Here is a 21967-nt window from a genome sequence, read left to right on the forward strand (position 1 = left end):
CCTTCTCCTGGCCAGACACACAGAAGCAATAAATCTAACAAATGAGTAAACAAAAAGTGAGAAGGTACATGTACCATTAAAGGAAAAAGTTCAGTAAAATGAACTGGAAGCATATCATACAGGGTCTTTTAGGCCCTTGCAAGGAATTCAGCTGAAATGTTACTCCTCATAGGGGCCTTATCTAATCACCTATTTTAATATTGCCTCCATCTCCCCTCAGTCTCGACTTTTTTTGACTTATTGATGCCTGCGATTTTCTGATATGTTTGTTGACTTGTATATTATTTCCCATGAGGTGTTTGACTCTGCATCACTGTATCTCTCCCATTTACAACAGGACTCAGTAAACATTCAATGAATTTGTTGAATGAAGATATTGCTAACTCACTTCAGTCGTGTCCGACTCTGTGCGACCCCATAGAGGGCAGCCCACCAGGCTCCCCTGTCCCTGGGATTCTCCAGGCAAGAACACTGAAGTGGGTTGCCATTTCCTTCTCTAATGCATGAAAGTGAAAAGTGAAAGTGAAGTCGCTCAGTCGTGTCCGACCCTCAGCGACCCCATGGACTGCAGACTTCTAGGCTCCTCCGTCCATAGGATTTTCCTGGCAAGAGTACTGGAGTGGGGTGCCATTGCCTTCATATGCCCTCAATACTTTAATTTACTCTGGTTTTCCAATACTCCGGCAAGAAAACAAATAACTGAATTCCTAAAATGGAATCATTAATTTAAAAAAACTTGCTTTGTAAGGTTTCCTCGCACACAAATTTTCTATATTCTAGTCTGGTTAAAGCTGTGGTGGTGTTTCCACAGATTTGTTGTTCTTTACGATTAAGACAAGGAAACAAATCCTATTTCTTCTGGTTTAACAGTGGAGTCAACACAATCCATCACTCTTCAATTTTCTTTTAAGAGAAAACATGAGATTTCAAAAAAGTCTACACAAGATTTAAGAGTGATCGAGCAGAGTCATACCTCTGCAGGATTAGAGATGAAAAAGTGGAGCCTGGTCTAGAGATGGGAAGGTGACAGAAAGTACAGGTGCTTTTGCGGTTAAGGAATGATCAGTAAGAATAAGTGACAAATACCTCACACAAATACTTGAAAAAGTGCAGCGACTTCAAATGCGAGGATAGCGCAGCTAGAGGAAAGAGGGCCGAAATTAAGGAGAAAGATGAGCACTCGTTGAGGAATGAGAAGAGTGTGCTCAAGCGAGTGAAGATGAAATCGTGCACTTGAACCACAGACCCTTCCAGGGCGGACTGGTATATTTGGGGTAGGCTGGGGCCGGCACTTCCCAGGCTCCTAAGCCTCCTCCGGCCCCCTCTTTCAGGTGGGCAGGTGAAGGCAGGGCTGGAGAATGCCTGCTCAGTTCAGTCCTGGGGAGGACACTGGGCAGGAGGGAGAGACCATCTTCCCGCTGAATCCTGAGGATTTCCCGAATTGGAATCAGGAACTCGAACGGCCTTTCAGGGAGGGTAAGCACCTCCGCCGGGTTCAGAGCCGATCTGTATCTGGAAAGCCCAGTGTGAGGTTTCAGGTTTGGCGGCAGCAGGAGGCGGGACGCCCACCCTTGCTCCTTCCCCGGAAGAACGCGACGAGGACCGGCGGGCAGTGGGGGCCTGCGCGGCGCCGGGGAACGAGAGGCGGAGCCGGTGCTGCAGGTCGCGGTGCAGGCGAAGGAAGCAGCCGCCGCCCCAGCTGAGAGTGTGGCTGGGGGCTTCCAGGGGGAAGGGCAACAAGAGCGAGTCCTTTCGAACGTCTCCACCCGGCTCGCTCGCGTCGGCCAGCCCCGCCCCGCCCCGCCCCGCCCGAGCCACTCCGGCCTCCGCCTCCTCCCGGCCAACGCGGGGTAGGTGTGTGAGGAGGGGTAGAGTAGGGGGGAAACTAGCGCCAGCGCCTTTAAGGGGCGTGGCTACACGCTCCGCCCCTACATGCCCCTAGCGCGCCAGTAAGGGGTGGGGTGAGGGAGGCGGTGCCAGGGTGGGAGGGGAAGCGAGGCGTGCGCTGGCGCGCAGGCGCAGTAGCCGGCCGACAGACTGTGTGTTTCCAAAATGGCGGCAGCGATGGATGTGGATACCCCGAGCGGCACCAACAGCGGCGCGGGCAAGAAGCGCTTTGAAGTGAAAAAGGTTGGGTCTCGCCAGCGCCTTCCTCGGGGAAGCTAGAGAGACGCGGATCTGGCTGGCAGGCCCGAGGATGACCGAAGCGCGGAGGAAAGGGCTTCATTTCAGGGCGTTCCTGGGACAGGGTACCAGGAAAGGAAGCCGGGGGGCGGGCCTTAGGATTGATCGGCGTGGCTGCGGCCCACTGTCCGGGGCGGTGTTGGTTTCGTTCAGAGGCTGAGGGGCCAATCACGGAAGTGCTTATTGAGATAGTGCGGTTGCGACTTGACTGCAGGAGCCAAGCGCCTGAGCTGTCACTGGAGTGGCGGAGGGGTGGGGAAAGAGCGGGTGGGGTGGGTGGAAGGGGGGAGTCGGAGCCTTGCGGCGGGTGGAGGATGGGGGCAGTGCGGCGAAAGCCGGGAACCTGAGGTCCTACCGCATTGGAGGCCTCTGAGGACCCGGGCTGGACATCTCCGTGCCTTGCCTCTGTCTGAAACTTGGAGTCCCTCTGACGGACCACGACCTGGTCTTCGCCTAACCGAGGCCTCCATTAGCCCTCTCCGGTCCTCGCCCCTGCCAAGTTAAAAGTGTCTCGAGTGTAACTCTTGGCTCTTCTGAGAGGTCTGTAGGTTTGTCACAAAGCTGCCCCGAGTCCTGCGGTCATATCCAGAAACCCCCTGTCCAAAAAAACAAAGCATGGTGGAATTTGTTAAAATGTGAGCTTAAACCTTGTGTCATTTAGCGAGAGTTGAGTACTAGTTGCGAACGACCTGGTAGAAATGGAAAAGCAGAAATGTGTGGAACGTGTCTATTTGCATGAAATGCCTTACGGTTGTTTGCAACTATACAGTTTGGGAGAAAAGTGCCGATTCCCAACTAAGGTAAAACAAATATGTACAAAATGAAGACTCTGAAATAGGGAAGATGTTCTAGACCCTGGCAGTATTCCCCCTCCTGGTGCTTTTTGTCGTTTCATTGTGGGCACTGCATGCTCAGGTACAGCCAGCAGCCATATTGAAGAATAGAAGTAGGATTTTTTTTTTCCTCCAAGTTGAAGCTGTCGTGTGAAAAGTACTGAAGAAGTTACCAGACACTGAGAACTAGGCTAGAAAGGGATGAAAGTTTAGGAAGTGGCACCAGATTCGTGGATGAAAAGGAGTTTCGAAATATTTATAATTGCAGAAGTCAGAAGGTTGAGTTACTTAAATGCTACTTTTAGATAAACTCTTGCGGAAATTAAATATAACAGTCTAAGCAGATAGGAAACAAAATTCTAAAGTTTATTATGCAATTATCTTCTAAGATTTAAGAGATGACCTTGGTGTGTACTGACACTGGGTGATTGGTTATCCGCTTATCCCATGATTACCCGTTTTATGATCCAATCATCATCTTAGTTCATTCTGTTCCTTGCTTTCCCCGATTCCTGCTTCCAGAGTTGCCTTGAAGAGCAGATACTCATTTATGCAGAAATTGAGCTCTCCTGCAACTGGGTTTGCAGGAGAGCCTGTGCAGTAGTTCACGTTTGTGATTATTAGACCTAAACCAGACACTTATACATTATTCCTGATTTGTTTGCATTGACATGGCCACCTAAACAGTAGGTAAAAATTAAAAGATGACCTTCATTTCTGTGTTCATTTACTCGACTGTTGGGAGAATGGGTGTGCATAGTGTAGCTCTTGCTCTCTGAAGTACTAAATGAGAGTAATGTACTATCCAGCAGCTCTTTTGTTTAGTGGTCCTTGTAGCCAAAAAGATGGTAAGTGCAGCATGAAATCCTAGAGTGTGTGTGGTTTATGTGTTGTTTGTGTGTCCTTGTTACGAGGAGTGGAGTGCATTGTTCCCTGTTTTCTCTTTGCAGTGGAATGCAGTAGCCCTCTGGGCCTGGGATATTGTGGTTGATAACTGTGCCATCTGCAGGAACCACATTATGGATCTTTGTAAGTAATTGAAGGAGGATGGGGGGAAGTTGAGAAGGTTACAGAGATTGCGGCTATCCTGATGTGACCAATTTTCTTCTTCACAAAGAAATATAGTCAGAGCATTTGGGGCCTTCTACCTCTAGTTTCAAATAAAGTAGCTTTTTATGATATCCTGCAGGCATACCCATCTCTCAGGATAAATCTGCTCAACCTAAAGATGGCAGGGCCACATTTAGAATGAACTGTGGACCCGCAGGTCCTGTTGGCTATATCCTATTTCCCATCACGTAACCACACTCAAAGACAAAAGCAATGAAAGAAAGCTAACTTTGAGCTAAAACGTTCTGTCCAGCACTAGTTTTTGCTGGGGAAAATTTATGAAGAAAAGAGGCCCAAGAGTGGATTTTCAGTGTTAGCCCCAAATGTAGTTAGAGGGCATCACTGCCGACACCTCAGTAGTCAGTTCATTGCTCTAAAGAAATTTCATTTCAATTTCCACATATTTCATTACACATAGTGGGCAGCACATAGTAGGTTTGGTTCTAGTTCTTGATGGAAGTTAGTATCCTTATAGTAATAGGGGCCAGAATGTTGATCACACCAGGAACAGTCATTTTTTCATCCAGATACTAAAATGGTTTGATTGAAATCAGAAATAGCACAAAGAATGTGCAGCTTTCTAGAACTGAAGTTATAACTTAGTTTTCAATGACTTACCTGTCTCTTTGTGTTTCTCTTGAGCCGCTGTCCTGCTTTACTCTGGTAGTTCCTCTGATTTTCTTTCCATTCTTGAGGTGCCTGTGCTCTTGTTTAGAACCTTTATATATCCTGTTGGAATCTTCTCCATCTCTTCTCTACCACTCTCCCCCTATCTTTATCTGACTCAGCACTAAGTGTGAGTCAAAAATGCAGGCACGTACATAATTTAACCTTTTCTGATACTCATATTAATAAAGTTAAACAGATGATTTGTATTTTATCCTATATCCAGGATATTTTAAATTTCAACATGTAATCAGTATTTTAAAGCAAAATATTTTCCTTTTTTTTGTACTAAGTTTTCAAAGTGCGTTATACACTTCTAGTGCATCTCATTTCAGACTAGCCACATTTCAGGTGCTCAATAGCCATACGTGGCCAGGGCTACTTATTAGGTCATGCAGCACTAACCCCTAGTTGGTCTTCAGATCTCACCTTAAACTTGCTCAAAGATGTTTTCCCTGACCATACTTACATACACACAAACACAAGCTAGAACAGTTCTGTTCAGTATTTCCAAGATGTCTTATAGTTTCCTTTGAGATTCTGTGGCAGTCATTTAACTTAGTTGGCTCTTCATAATTCCATGTTATTTACAGCTGTGTTCTAGCATCTGGCATAGTGTTCTAGTGCATAATAGTTTCTCCCTAGGTGCTTGCTCTGTGAAGAACAGAAACAAAATAGGGGGCCAGTCTGTGATCACTGCAACTTGGAAAGCACAAATCAAATATTTTGTGTTGGAAAGTAGTCTTGGTCTGTGTTGGTCGTTTACTGCCCTTGGTTTCTTTGAGTTTTGACCCTGTTTTAACACTTTTTCACACAACAGTCAAAGCAGATCAGCAGCTACCATGATGTTTAATGGAGATAGAAAACACCCATCACAGAAAAACACATGCACGGTTTTCCATGTGCTTGGGTGGGGTTTTTGATTACATGCTTGCCCTTTTTTTTTCTTTTTTTTTTTTGGGCTGTGCATTTTTACAAGGAGTTGTACCCAGAGAAAATTTTACTTTCTTGAGGCTCTCTTCTATAAATACTTAATGATTTTACATAATCCTGACTTTTTTTTTTAACTTCTTGTGTTTAAGTCATTGTGCATCTCTCTGGTTGCAAGAGAATGTTCTTTTTGAGAAGACAGTGACAGACAAAGTCCATTGATATTGTCTTCTCTTAGTGTTGAACACTTGAGGGGTTGATGTGGGCTTTTAGATAGACACCTGAAAGTGAAGTCGCTCAGTCGTGTCCGACTCTTTGCGACCCCGTGGACTGTAGCCCACCAGGCTCCTCCATCCATGGGATTCTCCAGACAAGAATACTGGAGTGAGTTGCCATTTCCTTCTCCAAGATAGATGCCTGCTTTATCATATATTTTAAATGTCAGATGCAGAAGGAGAGCACTAAACTCCTATAACAAAGTAATTTCACGTCATGTGTTTTATTCATTTGATGAATATTTACACCCTGGGCGTTTTGCAAGGCTCCAGGATAAAACAGTGACTGGGCTCAGGTCTTTACCCTTATGAAACATACCCTTCTGCCTATTACAGACATTAAAGAGAAATCTGGTCACTGCAACTGGACTTGTCTTCCTTTCAAAAATGAATTATGGTTCTTGTAAAAAGACTTTTCGTTAAAGATGAAAATAAGAATCATGATTTAGCAGTGGCCATTTTCTAACAAATTCTGGCCTGGTGTAGTTGTAAATAAGTGAGTAATTATGGCTGAGCTCCAGTTGAACCCACCTACAAAGCATTCTTGGTGTGAAGACTTCCCTTTTGGCATCCAGATTGATACTATATGTCCTACTTACAGCCTCAGACTTCACTTTCCATTACCCTGCTTCTTGGTTCTTTTAAAGAGTTGCTGAAAAATACAATCTGCTAGGTGTCATTTTCTCCAGTACCTCTGGTAATCTTGTCCCAGATGAAGGGTTGTCCAGAAGTGCTTAGACCCAGCCTTTGCCCATAAGTTAGTCTTTTCCTAAAACCACAAAAAAGATCCATCCGTGTTTTCAGAGGGTGAAATCTCTTCACTTCCGGGAAGAAGCTATTGCTTCTTTAGCAGTCCTCTGGTGGTGATGGCCCTTGTGTTAAAGTCCTCAAGCTTTGTAAGAACACTTGTGCCTTTGCAGGGGTCTGATAAGAACCTGGTGCGTGCTGCCTTTTTGTCTGCTTTAGGCTGACAGTGAGCAATGTCTTCCCCTGTTTAAGCAAACGACTAAACCCCTGTGCTCGTTCTCTGAACCAAAAGCTTGAAAACATTTTATCTTTGAGAACACTTAGAGTAATTTTTCATGCCTTATCCCCTTTTATCTGGCATTCTAGATTGCAGTCCTATTTCTGATTTTTAAAATTATTGTTAAAGTGTAGCTGACTTACAATATTTTATTAGTTTCAGGGGTACAACATAGTGATTGAAAGTATAGCGTATAGTCCCTTTGAAGTTATTATAAAATGTTTGCTATATTCCTTGTGCTGTGCAGTTTATTTTTGTTCTTTCTTAAGAATTTTCTGATAAAGAATAGATACATATTTGGCGCCCATTCTCTATTTATAGAAGTCATTTTTGTTTCCTTATTCAAGTACTGAGAGCCTACTTTGCAGTTGCCATAGAAAGACAGCCCCCTAAAAATATGTAGACCTAGAAAAATTTAAACACGGTAATATACCTTGAAACAGTTTCATTATTAAATAATAATTGTGCCTCTTACTTAGCTGATTTCTTAATACACAGTCCGCATCTAAGTGAGAGGATTCCACTTGAAGAACATCAGATTTTCTTTTCTCTGCCATCTCTTTGGAACAGGGTGCATTCACAGCCCCCGTTCATTCTTTTTTTTTTTTTAATATTTTAAAATCTTCATTTATTTATTGGGCTATGCCAGGTCTTAGTTGCAACATGTGGGATCTAGTCCCCTGACTAGGAATCAAACCAGGCCCCCTGCATTGGGAACAAAGTCTTAGCCACTGGACCGCCAGGGAAGTTCCCCCTATATATTTTTTAATTTATGACATAGACCCTAGCTAGGTTCTCTACTTTTTTCAGAAGGAAAACCAGTTACTCTCTTTAAACTGTGAATCTGGGTAGCAAAGAAGTTCTGTGATTTCAGATCCTTTGCCATTCATTTTCTTGCAGGATGGGGAAAAGCATTATTATGTTATATGTCACTTCCCAAGACCAAGTTAACATCTCAGCATTATTTTCTTACAGTTTTACTATCTTCCACCTATTAAAGTATGAAATAATTGCCTCCTATTATATAGACTTTCCCGAAGCTTTTTATTCCTCAGAAAGAAGACTCCATTTAGTTACCACCTTCAGAGAAAGCAAATTACACACTAGTAATTCTTGTTCTTGGAATATTTATCCCCAATCAAGCTTTACTCATCCTTTCTTGATCTCAGTCAAATTTTCATTCCATTTAAGTTCCCTGCCTTCCCCCTCTGAAGTGGATATTTGGGTAGTTTGCAGTAATTTGTTCCACTCACTGGTCAGAAACGTCTCGGGGCAGTAAGCATCACAGCTGGTGACCCCCAGTTCTCCAAGCTGTCGGCCTCACAAATTTGCTGTGTTGTCGGTGCTTTGAGGACCTGAGTTTTGATGTCCTCGCGCAGAGCATCCACAGCCCTCTACACCCCCTTTAATTTGCTCTGTACCAGCTCAGTATGTCTGCCTGACTCCTTCAGGGACTGGAGCTTGCCAATGAGGCTTTCATGTGGCAAACCTGGGTGGTGGTAGGGCCCAAGAGCAAACATTCACCCCGCACAGAGAAGATGCCAGTTCTCAGAACACCAAGAGTTAGGAGGTGGCTTTAAGAATTTACTAAATTTACCACATTAGGAGGAATCACTGTCATTTGGACAAGTCAGGTCACGTTCAGAATTAGAAAGCACCCTTTGCTGCGTTGCTCTGTGTTTGAATCAGGGGAGGAATTCTTTGCAAAGCATGCTGTTAAGTCATAGCTCTGCCTTCTCTGTTCATCACCCCTTTCCACATTCATTAAAAAAGAATTATAACTAATTAACCACTTGAAATTCTGTTCCAGTTGAGGCCATCACCACCACCCCCTCCCCTGTCATGTCTTCGCGCGTGGGTAGAGCCACTGGAGGTCAAAGGTGGTTACTCGTGGGGGCCAGTGATCATGTCGCTCTTGTTCCCGCAGGCATAGAATGTCAAGCCAACCAAGCGTCCGCTACTTCTGAAGAGTGCACCGTGGCATGGGGCGTCTGTAACGTAAGGCAATATCTTTTCCTCCCAGCGTGGCTTGTAAACATAGTACTGCTTCTCCTTCTTTGCCCATCTTGTAACTAACTAGAGAAAAAAAGACTAGCCCATCTTTCTCCCCAAAGGTACACAGATAGAAAAAAAAAAAAAAGGCATTTAAAACCATTGTACTATTCACCCGTAAAAATTATTAGTTATAGGGGCAGTAGTTTGTCTCAACTATGAAGTATACCAGCATCGGCAGCAACATTGTTGGGCTTCGTCTTTGAGAATTGCCTTCAAAGCCTACGGCACAATCATTGGAACATTCTGTTAGTGGACATCTTTACTTGCTTATCAGATTTTCTTAAAGGCTGAGTGTCTTGTGGAACTAAGTTAGGTGAATAAATTGAGCATTCCTGTGTGTGTTGCTGGGGGGCGGGGTGGGGGGGGCAGATGTACCAAGTTAACATTTGGGTTTTTTTTTTAATGTGCTTCGTGACAGAAATGTTTTGTGCAGCATCGTTGGACTGAATGTACAGCCTTCCAGGGAGTGACAGCTGTGAAGGATAGTAGACATCAAATATGTTATTTCCAGCACGTTAAAAATTCATCCTTCTAGCCATGTAGTCCCAGTCATATGAGCTAAAAATGTCCTGTCCGGGTGTCCTGTGCCCAGGGGACAGAGAGCTCCCAGCATGACAAGAAGCCACACTCGAGTCAGACCACCACTCCCTGTCTCTGTGACTGACTTGTTAGGCAGCTGCGGGCAAGGTATTGGCCCCTCTAAGCTTCACATGAAATGGAGCTGTTAGTAGACTGCTTAGCATCATAATCAGGATGAAATGATTTTATGTTTAAAAAAATGCTTAGAGGAGTTCAGGGTTTGAGTGGGGCATGAGCCACCCATCTCCTTGCATGACCCTGCAATAAACCTTTTTCTCTGCTCAAATAAAAAAATGCTTAGAATACCTCCTGCAAGTCCCTTTGGCAGTCTCACAGTAGCCCCTGTTGGTCAAGGGACTGTGCCATCTTCGAGGATAAAGAATAAAGCATATCGGGCTCTTGGCTCTCCGTGGCATCCAGGTGTAGAGTGAGAACCATGTCACTTTGTGGTGGAAGGAAAAGGAGTGCGCTGCTCCTTAAATTTGACTCAGGAGAGTCACACTCGAGAGACCTGCCACCACGAAGAGCAGCAGGTATGCCTGAAGCCTTTGGACTAGTCCTGGGCTCCCGTGTTGGGGACTGGCTCCGTGAATTAGGCACATCACTTAACTCATCTGGGCTTCAGTTTCCTGTCTGTAAAATGAAGATGATAATACCCGTCACGCTTGGCGGGGTTGCTGCAGGCTCCAGTGAGGTAATAGGTGTTTATAGCCCACCTGTCAAGTGTAAAGCCCTAGGCAGTGCGTTCTGAGACTGCTGGGTATGTCCATTGATAGGTCTTAGATTGTTCGCAGGAGGAAAGCTGGGATCGAGGATGTTCAGGGATGCTGTCCCGGCCCAGCAGCCTCATTTGCAGCCCCTCTTTCCCTCCGTCTTCAGGGTGGGGCGCAAGTACAAGGACCCTGAACCGCGGCAAAGAGCCTAGTGGGGCAGCTGGGAGGGAGAAGGGGCTCCTGAATGCCCTTAGGTGAGCCTGTCCCCACTGCCTGGGGATTGAAAAAATGCCTCCACTTTCTGCCCTTTGGAAATGTTGTTTTTCCTCTTTTTCACCGTAAGTTGGGTGAGCATCAGGACTAAAAGGATCTTGCAGAGGGCCGTCGCCCTGGGAGTCTTTGTCCCTCCGAGTAGCCCCAGTGCACTGGTGTGGACTCTAGTCTTCATCACTGCATTCTGTGTGTGTCTTTGTGGAAAGTCGGTTTCACAGATGATAATCCTCATTATGATTCTCTAAGTTCCATGCATGTTTGGGTAGACACACTGACCAGGTTTCGGGGCTGTAAGCCAGGCCTGCCCAAACTTTCATTGTGTATTGGGGTGTCAGCACTTCTCCCTAGGCCTCACCTCAGCCGACCCGTCGTGGCTCAGATGCAGGGACCCTTGCTGCTCCATCCTGATGCTGCTCACACGAGCAGGGCTGAAGGATAAGCATCATTGCAGAACTGCATCTGCACGTCACTAACACACACAGACTGCTTTTCCCCAAATGCAAAGGCCAGCTCCTCATTCCCTGTTAGCACCAGTGTTCTTGGTACTTTTGCCCTTTTACTTCCCATCTTGATCATGGAACTAGCCCTTTGATGCTCTTCCAGCTGCTTGCATGCAGCGTGCCCATCACATTGCTTCCTCTTACCCTGATTTTTTTATCTGATTCCTTTTTTAAGATCCTGGAGAAGGAAATGGCAACCCACTCCAGTGTTCTTGCCTGGAGAGTCCCATGGACAGAGGAGCCTGGTGGGCTACAGTCCACGGGGTCGCAAAGAGTCGGACACAGCTGAGCGACTTCACTTCACTTCACTTTTTTAAGACAAAATCTCACCGACTACTAGAGGCTTGTTGAGTACCAAGCTTTCATAATAGCAATGCCTCTGTGAGCAAATCTGCAAATAGAGTCCTTTGGGCAGTGTTGAGCTGGGTGTGGAAGGTTGGGGACGTGCCTGTCACAGTTCTGGGTGGTTGGCGGGAGTGATGCACCGCCACGTGCTAAGGAAAACCCTCTCCTCCTGGGGTTGCCTTCTCCAAGACGGGGAGGGATCTGGAGACCAAGAGTGGGGAATTTGAAATGTGCGGATGATTGAGGGCCTCCTTTTGCCTGTGTGTGAGGAAAGCAAGCCTCCCCTCCAGGCCGACTAGACCCAGGAAGCCCCACTCCATCTTACCTTAGGCAAAGGGGAAGAGACCTTATTGCGTGAACACCCGCCACGCTTCCTAAATGTGTTCTTCATTTGGTAGGAACGAAGCCTCTCACAAATGTTTCATGGGCCGTGGCCTGGCACCTAGCCGGGTGTGACCCCTTGTAGACCTTTTGTCTCCCATTGTGTGCTGCCTTCCATGATTCTTCTCCAGCCGCTGTGTATCACCACCCTGCTCCCCTTGAGATATATTGTCCGTAGACGGCTGAGCCTGCACAGAATTGTTTCTAATAAAATGCCTCTTTTCTTCCAGCATGCTTTCCACTTCCACTGCATCTCTCGCTGGCTCAAAACACGGCAGGTGTGTCCGTTGGACAACAGAGAGTGGGAATTCCAAAAGTAGGTGTCCCCGGCTGTTTCGACACCATATGTAAGGTTGGGCTTTGTGGTCAGTGCTGTTCTTGGACCCACGTCAAGCTGGAGGGTGCACAGTTTTAGAAGATGAAGACATAGAACATGGCTGGTGCATAAAGTAGCTTTCGGTTAGTTAGATGAGGACTCGTCTCTGTGGAAAGTGCATAAGGTGAACCAACATTAGAAACTTGCAGCCTAGAGTTTCCCAGCCATCTAGGTAGGGTCTTTGGAAGTAGTAGTAGAAGCTTGCAAATTCTCATTTTGCAAGCTATTAAATATTTCCACAATCACATCAAGAATAAGGCTCCAGGGGCTAACTAATGTCATCTGTCTTTGCTTTGGGCTAGAATTATATCATGTTTCATTGGTTTATCTCACAGGGATTCATTCTGATACAGCATCTGTGGCTATCTCAACTAAATCATTATTGTTGCTGCTGTTAATTGTAGTAGCGTGTAAATAATACACGGCGTGCAAATTTTCAAAACTTCAGATGATCAGTCTGTACTAGTAATTCCTAAAAGAGGAATTTCTGGTTTAAGAGTATGTATGTTTTTATTTTTGATAGTGTCAGATTTTTTTCCTTTCCCAAGAGTATGTACTAATTCACAGCCCCTACCAACAGTGAAGCAGAAGACTTCCTCCTGCATTTCTTGCCAGTGCTTTGTTATCAGACGTTTTCATCTTAGCTACTGACAGGTGAAAATTAGTTTTCAATTGTATATTTTAAAACTTTGAGTAAAGTTGGGCTGCTTTTCATATGTTTTTATGCCTGTTGTATGTGTCTGTGAAACGCTTTTTTATCTGTTGAATTTTCAGTTAATTTATCAAATTTTTAATGGAAAGGGGGATTTTCGAAGTTCTCAAGAGACCTTTGTAATTGACTGTGCCGTGGAGCATGCTCAGGGTGCCATTTTGGATCAAAACTGTCTCACGTAGCCCATACACGTGCCCAGGGCTGAGCCTAAGAAGTTGGGGGGTGACGAATCCTCCTGCTAGGCTTTGACACTGTCGCTTTATCCAGCTGGTGACTTTGCCTGGCTGTGGTTATGAGTGCCCTGGGAAAACAAATTCATAAGAAGCAAATTTCATTTCAGCATGCTTTAACCTGATGGACAACTTCCAGGTTATTCTCACTAACAAGCTGGAGCTCTACCCTGTGAGGACTTTTTTAGGGAATTTTTAAGTGAATTTCTTATAAGGAGTGCTTAAGAAATCTAGCAGCCCTTCAGGATGATGGCAACAGTGATGCAGAATTCTGGTGCCCTGGTCTCCATCTGTGTAGCAAAGTATTTTCATCAGAGGCGAACTACCCACTAAGAACCATGGCCAAAGATTAAGATAATGGATTCTGTGTTCAAGAAATCTTACATGTGGAAAAAATGTCCTACCATTGGTTATTCTGGAGCCAAGTTTTGGCCTCTGAGGAAATCAGAAAGGACCTGAGATCCATAGCTAGTTTCTCGACAGTTCTTTCGGCGGTGCTCAGCAGACTCAGGGCTGTAATTGGAACTGGTGATAGATTTTGACACTGAAGACTGTTCGGTTACTATCCTCTGTAGGGGTCTTACCCTAAACTAGCCCAAGTACGGGAGTTGAGGGGAAGAGGCGGCCCACAGGGAAGGGGGCGGAGGATTCAAGCTGTCTTAGCTGCTTACTGGCCATCAAGTGCAGCTCCCTTTCACAGCCATCAGCCGTGACTCCTCCCTGTCACTGCCCAGCATCTGCCTGGCACCAGGAAAGAGTCAGGTGGGTGCAGTTGAGTGGGGGACCATCACTATGAAGAGGGTGGTAGGGACAATGTTACAGGAGGCCGGTAGGCTGAAAGGGGCAGAGACCAGGGTTGAAACCCAGTCTTCAAAGTTTTAACCAGATTGGTGGATATATTTTTAGCAGGTGTTAAAGTCTCAAACAGGGAATCGCGATAAGGAATGAATTAATAATTTACTTTGTCTTCCAGGTATGGGCACTAGAAAAAGAACTCTTCCATCAAGCTCAACTGTTTTTGTTATCCACTGAATGACTTGCCCTCCTGTTACTTAATTATAAATTAGATAGAACTGTGTCTCTTCTGCTTTGTCTTTTCAGTTTGCTATTCCGGCAGCCATACTGTATTCTGTGTCAAATAAAATCCAGTTGGATTCTAGAACAGACGCTGTCTTTTGTGTATGTGCAAAAAGTGAACACAAGTAAAGGGCCTCCCGCCCCTTTCTAGGGTGGAAGGCCAGGTTTTGAAAGTGAGGTGTTTGTTCATCAGAGCCAAAGCAGGATCGTCCTGTGAGCACGTCGCTTGGTCTTGAGGAAGCCTGGTCCACAGCCTGGCTGCTGCTGATGATCTTGGGCGAGTGGTTTGTCTGCTCTGAGCTCTTCCTCCTCCGTGAAGTGGCTGCCAAGGACTAAACAGGATCATGTGGGCACAGAAAGAGGCCTTATAAACTGTGAGAACGCTGTACAGGTGTTAACTTTGTGTACGACATGTTGCTTTCTCATTTTAGTTTAGAAAAGTTAATTTGAAAAAAAATTAATATGTCATCTTGGCTGGCGATGGAGTAATCTGTGAACTCAAATTGGAAATCAGTGTCATTTAGAGTTAACAGGAGAATTCAGGTTTCCCTTCCTCACCACCACCCTTTCTAATTTGTTTAAGATGCCTTGGCTGTGGACAGAACTGCCAGTTCTAACACTACTTCAATCTCTTAGTCTTTAACTGAGAGGCGGGTTAATTTACTGCAGTGATTCTCAAGGTGTGTGCTGAGGACTTGCGGGAGTAATGGAAACACTTTCAGGAGGTTCACGAAGTTCCTTTTCCGGCTGCATGTCTGTACAAGGCCAATTTTTCTTTTTTTCCTTCAGCCAAAGCAACGTATTGAATGAAAAAACAGAGCAGTGAATCCAGCTGTCTTCTGCTAAATCAGATATAAAAGATTTGCAAAAATGTAAAACAGTGCCACTCTTCTAACTTTTGTTTTGAAAACTAGTTACTTTGAATAAAAATATTTATGTTAACGTGATGGGTTTTGTTCTTTTAAATTCTTTTAAATTTCTGTTTGATTTCCATTGTGGTAAATATCTGTGGATGCAACCCCCATAAAAACTCTGGTTTCTTCAGTGTGTAAGATCATAAGGGGATCCTGAGACTCAAAAGTTTGAGAACCTCTAGCTTAGTAATAAGAACTTTGAGGTCCAACCTGGGTGGAACCCAGCTTCCCCACTTGGCCGCCAGTAGTGCAGTCGCTCAGGGCCAGGTGGCTGCTGCCGTCGATGTTCCTTCCACCCTCGGCAGAAATCACCTTTAAACCCCTTTCAGGTGGTCATTCACACTGCAGGAACACTTCAGCGATGCAGAAGAACAGTTTTCACACAGCTGGCGTCACATATTTGCAGAGTTCTGCCTGGGTGTTCATAAAGACCCTTGGTTGCAGAGCAGCCGACTCCAGCTTCTGCTTAGGTCACGGAACGTTTGTGAGGGCTAGGGGGCTGTGTCCTTTGCAAGGAGTAAGGGACACAGAAGGGGCTGGACCTAAGAATGAATGACTAGAACCAGGGCATCCCTTCTGGGATTCTGTCGCTCTTTCACAAAGACTAGCTTCTCTTTTGCTGGCTACGCTTATAGCTTGTGGGATCTGGAGTCCCTGACCAGGGATCAGACCTTCACCTGATGAATGGTGGTGCAACCCTCCCAATTCCTGAAGCCGCAGGCATTCAGAGGCATCTGAATCTAAGTAGTCATTAAACTCCATTCACCCGCTGCCCTCTCACTGCAGCCTGTGCCCTCTTCTCCGTTCCCATCGCCACTGACAGAGCACAGGCTGTCTTCATTTTCCTCTAAAACAATTGCAGTTCTCCAACTGTTACCATTAGTCTCCTTGCTACAACCTGAAACAAATCTTTAATTTGACTGATGCCCCTTCCACTAGCTGCGAAATCTCTACCTTGATGGACAGAGCTCACTTCCCATCGTAGACGAGCGTGCCTCATCCCGGCTCCTCTGGCTTCCAAGCAGCTGGAGAGGCAGGGTACCCCCACCTCCATCAGAGACACTCGGCCTGCCATCCTCTGTGGCTATGGGCAGCAGCACTGACCCAAGGCCCAGTGCAGACAGCCGAATGGGTTGTGGCAGCCGGTGTTTAATAGCCTAAATAGCCAGCACTTTCCGAGACCAGTTCTGTGGCATCATTTTGGCCGTGGTCCCAGTGGCTGCCCATTTTCTGAGCCTGATTCTCCAACATGGCCTGTGCTGCGGTGAGCTCTCCAACATCATTTCTTACGTATCCAGTCTGCTGCAACGATAGCCCAGGCCTTTGGTTCTCAACTGTCATCATTAATCCCCTCCTGCCCCTGCCAGATACGTCTACACTGTTTTCTTATTCATTCTCAGAACATTCCTAAAAAGCCCATCATTTTATGAGAATGTCATCTGACATTTTTTATTCACCTCTTCAGCCAACAGAACATTCTTCTAAAAGAGTCCTTTGCCTGTGTTTTCTCTCCTCAGTTTTTGTCCCCTATTTGATCAGTTTCTTTTTTCGCGGCACTGCTTGGCATGTGGGATCTTAGTTCCCTGACCAGGAATCGAACGCCTTTCCCTGAAGCAAGGAGTCATTAACCATTAGACCACCAGGGAAGTCCCTCTAGTGATATTTTTTCCTTCAATGCCTTTTATTTTCATCCTGCTTGGACCAATTTTTCAGCCTACTGTTGAAACACCTTTTGAGGGCCTCCTGTCCCCACTGAGCCCACTGTCCTGCCCTCTTACTTGGGCCTTCACCCCTTGACATACAGAGCCTCACATGACCTGTAACCTCAAAGCACATCCCCATCTCTGTTCCTCTCTTTCCAGCCTGGCATGAGCTCCTCTGACCTCATCCCAGTGCCATGCGGAAGCTTCAGCTGGATTTGCTTGAACCCCCTGTCCTTCCAGGAATATCTCCTGCCCAATCCAGTCCACCTCCCTCCTCCCTTGTCTCGGTGTGAATTACCTGAAAGGCTAGCCCTCCCCAAAACTCCTCTAAACAGGGTCAGGACCCCTGCCTCCCTTTAGGGCCTCCAGCATCATGGTGTTCTCTTTTCTCCAAACTTTTTGAAATCTCCCCCAAAATGAGGCCATATTTCTAGCTAAACCCAGGCTATGATGAGGTCTGAAACAGCGTGATGTCTTTCACCAAAGGGTCCCCTTTCTTCTACTTTCTTCAGAGCAACCTCAGAGTAGCAATTTTTCAAACTAATTGTTTCTACATTTTTCATTCTGAGACATGAAACTAACCATTACACAAAAGTAGAGCCTATCATCCTATACTTAGCGGAGAATGGAACTATTTTCAGATGCCTTGATAATTATTCTATGTTCTGCCAAACAAACTCCTCCTGGAAGTAACAGCCTCTATCTTGCTCAGAGACACTGATATCCAGGCAAACAGTCTAGAAACATTAAACTCATCTTTAATGCCACCTCAACCCTCATCCCAAATATCCATGTGGATACTGTGTCCTATTATACTTCAGTTTTGCATCTCTCAAATCCACTTTTGTCCACTCTGTCTCCACTATTCAGGCCTTGATCATCATCTGGATTGTTGAAATGTTTTCATTATTCCCTTCACCTACAAGATTTAGGAGCCCTTATGATAGAAAGTGTCTTCCCAGGTGATGTTAGAGATAAATAACCCTCCTGTCAATGCAGGAGACTTAAGAGATGCAGGTTCGGTCCCTGGGTCAGGAAGACCCCCTGCAGAAGGAAATAGCAACCCATTCTAGTAGTCTTGCCTGGAGAATCCTGTGGACAGAGGAGCCTGGCAGGCTACAGTTCATGGGGTCACAAAGAGTCAGACACGACTGAAGCAACTTAGCAGGGATTCACGGGGCTTCCCTCATAGCGCAGTTGGTAAAGAATCCACCCGCGATACAGGAGACCCCGGTTCGATTCCTGGGTCGGGAAGATCCGCTGGAGAAGGGATAGGCTACCCACTCCAGTATTCTTGGGTTTCCCTTGTGGCTCAGCTGGTAAAGAATCTGCCTGCAATGCAGGAGACCTGGGTTCAATCCCTGGGTTGGGAAGATCCCCTGGAAAAGGGAAAGGCTACCCACTCTAGTATTCTGGCCTGGAGAATTCCATTGACTATGCAGTCCATAGGGTCACAAAGAGTCAGACACGACTGAGCGACTTCCAAATCACTTCACTTCACTTCATGCACATAATAGAAAGGATCATGAGAGACTAGTCCAAGGACTTCCCTTGGTTTATTCGTCCAGTGGCTAAGTCTTCACCTTCCAGTGTGGGAGGTACCGGCTCGACCCCTCGAGGCCAAAAAATCAAAACATAAAACGAAAAGAGTAATGTAACAAATCCAATAAGACTTTTTAAATAACCCACATTAAAAAAAAAAAAAGAATAATCCAAAAGGTCCAGTTTTATGTTGTCTAAAGATTCTGTCCCTTCAACAAACTCATGTTCTCTGACTCTTCTGAGCTGTATTCTCAAGAGTCTGCATCTTCATTCATTCAGAACTGTTGGGGAACAAGGGAAACATGAAGGAGCATACATTTGCCAACAATTTCTTTGTTTACACCGCTAATGTTTAAATCTCACCGAATTTCAAAACTTCACAAAAATACAACTGCCTAGAAATAAACATGTAGACATGCTCTAACACTAATCAAATGGAATAATAATTGTACGATGGGACTTTAATAGGGTAGAATATTTTCTTTAATTGTGAAAACTGATAAGAAAGACATAAAAGCATTTACTATGTGATGCCGAAAGGATTATTATGGGCATCGTGATTGTCCATGTAGTATATTCGACAATATACTCCAGTAAAAAATATAGACAATATGCAAAATGAGATTGCAGTTAGGCATATTAAATTGTGGATCATTTATCACCATGTTTCGTTTATTTTTGCTATGTTTCCTCTTGCATTTGAACAGGAAATAATAAGGAAAAGGGGGGGCTTCCCTTGTGGCTCAGTGCTAAAAAAAAAATTGGCCTGACAATTCAAGAGACTCAGGTTTGATCCCCAGTCCAGGAAGATCCCACGTGCCGCAGAGCAACTAAGTCCGAGAGCCACAGCTGTGCTCTAGCATCTGGGAGCTACAACTGCTGAAGCCCCCGTGCCTAGAGCTCTGAAACGAGAGAAGCCACGCAATGAGAAGCCCGAGCTCCCCAACCGGAGAGTAGCCCCCGCTCACAAGCAAAGAGAAAGCCTGAGCAGCAACAAAGACCCAGCACAGCCAAAAGCAAAACAAACTTAAAATATTTTTTAAAAAAATAAAATAAGAAAAAGAAGAATTCCCACTCCCCCTCCCCCACCAAGATGCTAAGGTGTCTTCAGACTCCGGAAGGCTCCACTTACCAAGATCAGTGGCTCAAACTGCTGAAGCATGATTCTCAAAATTCACGACTTCCATCATGTTCTCATATATACAACCTCCTCTGATCTTCCTAACCGCTGCCTCTCTCAGATCTTTGCTTCTGAACCAAGTCAGTGGCTGGGTTCCTTGTCTGCACTCCCATCCCAGGGCAGCTTGGAGACACCCGAGACTGTGTTCAGCTCCCTTGTGTCACACTGACAACCCCATTCTTCATTGCTTACCTGCTGGGTGCTCCTATAAAAATGGCAGATGCTGTAAAGCTCAGGAGCCTGTCTCTCTCCTTGCTTTATCTGAGTTGCCAAGCTCCTCTCTGCTGTCATTATATCTTCCTCTGTTATATCCCATCCTCTTGAGTATACAGCATTATCCGTATTTTCACACTCCTACTCAAATTTCTCCCTAAGGCCTTCTTGATCTCCACTGCCTTCCCATAGTGAGGGGTCAAATGAGTTTAAGCTAAAAGCCTGGCTCTGCTACCAACACGAGGTGACTCTGAACAAGGTTCTGAGCTTAGGAGCCTTATCTTTAAAAATAGGTATAAGGGATACCATGAAAAGTGAGAAATAAAGAAAATTAGATCACCTGCTGAGATTAACATCGAAGAGAGCCGAGCTGGGATTACAGATAGGCAGACAGAGGAAAAGTGGATCCCAGGCAAGCAAGAAAGGACCGCGAAGGGATTGATGGCATTAATACATCCAAATAAATAATATGTTGACTTCTAAAGGGGCTTAATCTCAGCAACCTAAAACCTGAGCCTCACTGAGTCAAAAGTAAGCAGGGCCCATCCCTACTCCCTGCAGAAGAAGCAGCCTTGGCTAATAGACTTTGACTAGTAACAGCCATTGACAAAGCCAACCTCCCTTTGGAAATCTGTGTCTGCTTGATAAGTTTGTTTTGTTGGATTTTATTATTTATTCACGTGTTTGTGGCATGCTTTCTCTAGCTGCGGCGAGCGAGGCTCACTCTCTCGTTGCAGAGCTCGGGCTTCTCATTTCAGAACTCAGGCCCTAGAGTTAAGATTCCAGAAGACAAGCTCTAGTTGTGGTACACCACCAGCTCAGTTGCCCTGCGGCATGTGACGTCCTCCCAGACCAGGGATCAAACCCATGTCCCTCACGTTGGCAGGCAGACTCTCCACCACTGGACCACCAGGAAAGTCCTGCTTTAAATATCTGCATCATCTAATTAACTTTAAAAAGCTCTTCCTTGGCTTTCCCATTGAACTTAAATTGAAACTTCTCACCCACAGCAGCTCCTTCTCAGGTGAACTGACCCCTGCCTGCCTTACCACATCTAAGAATGTCATTCCCTCTGGTATTCACAGAACTCCAACCACCTACCTGACCCCCACCTCTCTGCCTCAAGGGAGCCAGGACCTTGGCCTGGGGCTCCCCCACTTCTCAGCACAACTGGCTTTAAGTCTCAGAGCTCCCCTTAATTGCCCTGCCCCAGCAGGACTTCCCTGCCACCCGTTCATTCTATCACATCAATCCATTTTATTGTCTACACAGTACTTGGTGCTATTAAAATCCTCTTGGTCCCTTACGTGATCACTTGTTTTACCTGGTTCTGAAATTTCAGGAGAACAAAAACCTCACCTGTCTCATTCACCCCTGACTCTCCAGCACCTACCAAGGTGCCTTTGCTGATTGAAAAAATAAACAGAGGAATGAGAGATCAATTGACTCTTTCATTTATTTAACTTAAGTTGACCAAATCAACTGTGATCCGGGTTTGGTGGTCTATTGGGAAAGAGTATTAAACTGACGGTGGACATGTAGTTTTCTGATTCTTGTAATAGCTATGGTTCACTTTGAAATTAATGTTATCTTTTTAAAGTCTAAGGGTTTGGTAATTATTGTTGATGTCTATATTTACCATTATTATTATTCATTACTGTTAATGACGTGACAGCCATCAATGAGAACTTTATCATCCACTGAGTCTTCATGAAAGTAGAATCTACAAGATTAGTGCTGTTACTGGTTCATGTTGCAGATTAAGAAACTGAGGCTCAGGGAGCTTAAGTGACTGTATAAATTCTCACTGTAGGGAATGGCAGAGGCAGATTTTAAGTTGAGGTTGAAAATGAAAGTATTGATCACTCAGTTGTGTTCAACTCTTTGTGACCCCATGGACTGTAGCTCTTCAGAATCCTTTTCCATGGGATTCTTCGGGCAAGAATACTGGAGTGAGTGGCCACTGCCATCTCCAGGGGATCTTCCCAACCCAAGGATTGAACCCAGGTCTCCAGCATTGCAGGTTGGTCTGATGCAAAAGCTGGTGTGCTCATCCCAAGGCCCACAGTTGGTGCTGAGCTCTACCTGCCCTGCCTCACCCAGGGGATTCGACTCACCCTCTCTCTTGGTCTTTGGTGATGATGACTCCCCC

General features: G+C 45.4%; 1 protein-coding gene across 3 annotated transcripts; it reads left to right on the plus strand.

Annotated features, from left to right (window-relative positions):
- Positions 1–1990: 1990 nt before the first annotated feature.
- On the plus strand, positions 1991–15205 carry RBX1 (ring-box 1). Of its 3 annotated transcripts, XM_052639719.1 has the most exons (5): positions 1991–2130; positions 3968–4046; positions 8950–9020; positions 12099–12184; positions 14160–15205. In XM_052639719.1, the coding sequence occupies exons 1-5, from the start codon at positions 2053–2055 to the stop codon at positions 14170–14172; spliced, it is 327 nt and encodes a 108-aa protein (XP_052495679.1). In that variant the 5' UTR covers positions 1991–2052; the 3' UTR covers positions 14173–15205. The 3 variants fall into 3 exon arrangements, with proteins under 3 accessions (XP_052495679.1, XP_052495681.1, XP_052495680.1); XM_052639721.1 differs by lacking the exon at positions 12099–12184; XM_052639720.1 differs by lacking the exon at positions 8950–9020.
- Positions 15206–21967: the final 6762 nt, after the last annotated feature.

This window comes from Budorcas taxicolor, chromosome 5 (genome assembly GCF_023091745.1).
Source record: "Budorcas taxicolor isolate Tak-1 chromosome 5, Takin1.1, whole genome shotgun sequence".
Taxonomy (NCBI): domain Eukaryota; kingdom Metazoa; phylum Chordata; class Mammalia; order Artiodactyla; family Bovidae; genus Budorcas; species Budorcas taxicolor.